Source organism: Liolophura sinensis, chromosome 2 (assembly GCF_032854445.1).
Source record: "Liolophura sinensis isolate JHLJ2023 chromosome 2, CUHK_Ljap_v2, whole genome shotgun sequence".
NCBI lineage: Eukaryota > Metazoa > Mollusca > Polyplacophora > Chitonida > Chitonidae > Liolophura > Liolophura sinensis.
In genome coordinates, this window is record NC_088296.1 from 4,321,183 (window position 1) to 4,324,715 (window position 3,533).

General features: G+C 42.0%; 1 protein-coding gene across 1 annotated transcript; it reads right to left on the reverse strand.

Annotated features, from left to right (window-relative positions):
• Nucleotides 1-223: 223 nt before the first annotated feature.
• LOC135463024 (somatostatin receptor type 5-like) lies at nt 224-3,019 on the reverse strand. Its single transcript, XM_064740344.1, has 2 exons — nt 2,749-3,019; nt 224-1,029 (listed from the first exon to the last, which is right to left on the reverse strand). The coding sequence occupies exons 1-2, from the start codon at nt 3,017-3,019 to the stop codon at nt 224-226; spliced, it is 1,077 nt and encodes a 358-aa protein (XP_064596414.1).
• Between the last annotated feature and the right edge of the window lie 514 nt (nt 3,020-3,533).

Here is a 3,533-nt window from a genome sequence, read left to right on the forward strand (position 1 = left end):
TGGAGCCTTAGTGTAAGACCACACGAAATGTTACGGTATCTGTCTATCTTGTCTGTCAGCTGGTGGATCGCTCGATATAGGTTTTTAGAACACATCTTCTAACATGAATCGTTCATTTAACCTGGGGCCTTACTGTAAATGTTACAGTGTCAGTCTATCTTGTCTGTCAGATGGCTGATCGCTCGACTTAACCTGGGGCCTTGGTGTAAGACCACACGAAATGTTACGGTGTCGCATGCAGCTCTTGCGAACTTGTACTTGCTTGTGCTTGAGATGACACTTTGCTGGACACGGTGTTAGGCGTTGTCTCTTTTCCAGACCTCTTAGCAGCTTTGCGGCGACATCCGCAGAAGACGTCGGCGAAGGCCTTTCGGAAAGTACTGGACATAATGAAGATGATGAAGGGGTTGGCCTGGCTGTTCGCGAAGAGGCAAATCCAGGAAATCCAGTACACGATGTAACTTTCGCGCTTCACTAGAGCCTCTTCGAAGCGGTAGATGTCCGGCGAGAGAACGTTGAACAGCTCCAGCATGCAGCGGGGGAATCTGCAAATGATGAAGACGACGACGGCAATGAGCAGCATGATGACGGTGCGCGTGCGCGGCGACCGGCGCGCGGATTGCGCGTGGTCCGCGCGAGCGACTTCCTCCGTAGGCTTCTTCTTGAGGATCGCACGGACCATGCGAGCGTAGACGAAGACGAGGATAGGAACGGAGCCAAAGTTGGAGATAACTTCCAAACCTGCTACGTAGCTCTTCATCCATGGCTCGGCGATATAGATGTAGCAGAACGTCAACGTCTGGTTTCCCTCGGGGAACGTGTCGTAGCGAGACATGATGTAGGTGGGGAAGGAGAAAGCGACGGTGAGGAGCACGATGCTGGTGAGGACGTAGAATGTGCGACGTCCCGACCAGTAGTAAAGCGAGACGAGAGGATGACAGACGGCGATATAACGATCCAGGCTAACAAACAGGAAGATCAAAGTAGAGCAAAATACACCGCCTTTGTCGTAAAACAGGATGAAATAACCTGAAACATGAAAATATTGTCAAATGTAACGTACAGACAACAACTCAGCTGTACCAAATTCCTACCAAAAATATAGGACGCTAGGCACAATAGCAAATATATAATTTCCAAGACAAAAGCACAAATATATACATGGGCAAAGCTAAACACAAAGCTGTGTCTAGCGAGGCAAAACATATGTAACACCAAGCTAAACACAAGGCTAAGTCTAAGAAGGCAAAACACATGTAACACAAAGCTAAACATAAAGCGAAGTCTAACAAGTCAAAACATATGTAACACAAAGCTAAACACAAACCTAAGTCTAAGAAGGCAAAACATATGTAACACAAAGCTAAACACAAAGCTAAGTCTAACAAGTCAAAACATATGTAACACAAAGCTAAACACAAAGCTAAGTCTAAGAAGGCAAAACATATGTAACACAAAGCTAAACACGAGGCTAAGTGTAAGAAGGTAAAACACATGTAACACAAAGCTAAACACTAAGCGAAGTGTAACAAGTCAAAACATATGTAACATAAAGCTAAACACAAAGTTATGTCTAACAAGTCAAAACATATGTAACACAAAGCTAAACACAAAGCTAAGTCTAAGAAGGCAAAACATATGTAACACAAAGCTAAACACAAAGCTAAGTCTAACAAGTCAAAACATATGTAACACAAAGCTAAACACAAAGCTAAGTCTAAGAAGACAAAACATATGTAACACAAAGCTAAACACAAAGCTAAGTCTAAGGAGGCAAAACATATGTAACACAAAGCTAAACACAAAGCTAAAGCTAAGTCTAACAAGTCAAAACATATGTAAAATAAAGCTAAACACAAAGTTAAGTTTAACAAGCCAAAACATATGTAACAAAGCTAAACACAAAGCTAAGTCTAGCAAGTCAAAATATATGTAACACAAAGCTAAACACAAAGCTAAGCCAAGAAAGGCAGAATATATTCAACCTAATCTAAATAGAAGGACAAGTTTAGCTAGTCAAAACATATGTAACCTGTACTAAACACAAAGCTAAGTCTAGCAAGGCAAAATATAATCAACCTAAACTAAAGCCTATCGAGACAAAACATGTTCAGCCTATTCCATATAAAAGTTCATGAAATAAGCCCATGGATAGGTAGTCTGGTATCGGTGTTTAAGTCACGATAGAACGAGATTACTGTAATGAAATGTTGTCAAACATATGCTCCGTACGAAATTTTAAAAGGGGTAAATATTTCCTAACTTATTATCGCGTGTTACGTCGTCATCCGGCTGACCTATATAAACGGTCTTGAAGGACGTGTCATTAAGTTCATCGCTTTAATCAGTTGATAACCTGATGATGATCCTTATAAGTGAAGGAGCCCGAAAACAATGTGCACATCAGGGAGAGGTCAAACTCACGAGTTTATTGGTCAGGAGCTTCAGAGTCTAGCCACTGAGAGATCCTACACTCTTGACTACTTAATAAGATGCAATGTTTATTTCATGTGGAGACCTGCCAATTCCAAATTTTATTTCTTTTTTTTTATTGAATTAAATCTTTTCAATGATGGTATACTATCCTCAAAATTGCGCGCATCATCATATAGATGGGGAAAATTCAAAGTAGTCTTGACGAATTTAGTGTCATTTTAACAAGACTTCGCAAACACCACACTATGAGGTCAAGTTTAGTAAGTAAGTGAGAATTGTTGCGTGTCCTTGCTTTTATAAACAACGTCTTACAAAGGTGTTCTCCTAGGTTGGAATCGTCCACTCCAAACTCCCAGTTCATCGTCACGACTGGCTGATAGACGAGGAACAACACGTCCGCAAGACTTAGGAAGGCCAAGCTCTTATTCACCGTTGTCCGGAGCGACTTCACCTTGGCAACAAGGAATATGATCAAGAGGTTACCAAGGATTCCAACGGCGGTCATAACGCCGCAGACGGACACCAAGGCAATGCGTGTTCCCATGGAAGCCTCCCAAATGTCGAACTCATAGTAGCTGTCCATTATTACGTGAGGGAATCTGTTTAAAAAAACCCATAGTCAATGTTTCATTTAAACGACGGCAATCTGCTTTATTTGCGAAGGAAAGCTGACGGCAGGATTAAATCGTAGCCTTTCGCCAGGCACACATTCAGAATTTGTGCTGCAATTCTGCGAATGGTCGAATGGACACCACTCTACTCCCGGGGCTCTGCCCAGTTTCCTCCCACCGAAACATAAGGCCTAGTGAAATAAGGGAAATATTCTATATGACGTCAAACAGCTATCAATAAATAAATAAATAAATTCAAATTGCCACTGATCCAGCGACGGATGGATTCGAACCGTGGAAATCATCAGCCAGGGTGAGGTGTTGTGGTGAGATTATCGCTTTAGGCGAGTTTTCTTTCGTAAGAGTTAGTTCTCATACAGTGAAAATCCACTCAGGGTTTTGTGGTAGTTGTGGCTAATAATGTTTTGAGCACTGTGACACGAAGTCATCTTAACGTTACAAGCACGTAACTGTCACCAGGCAAGC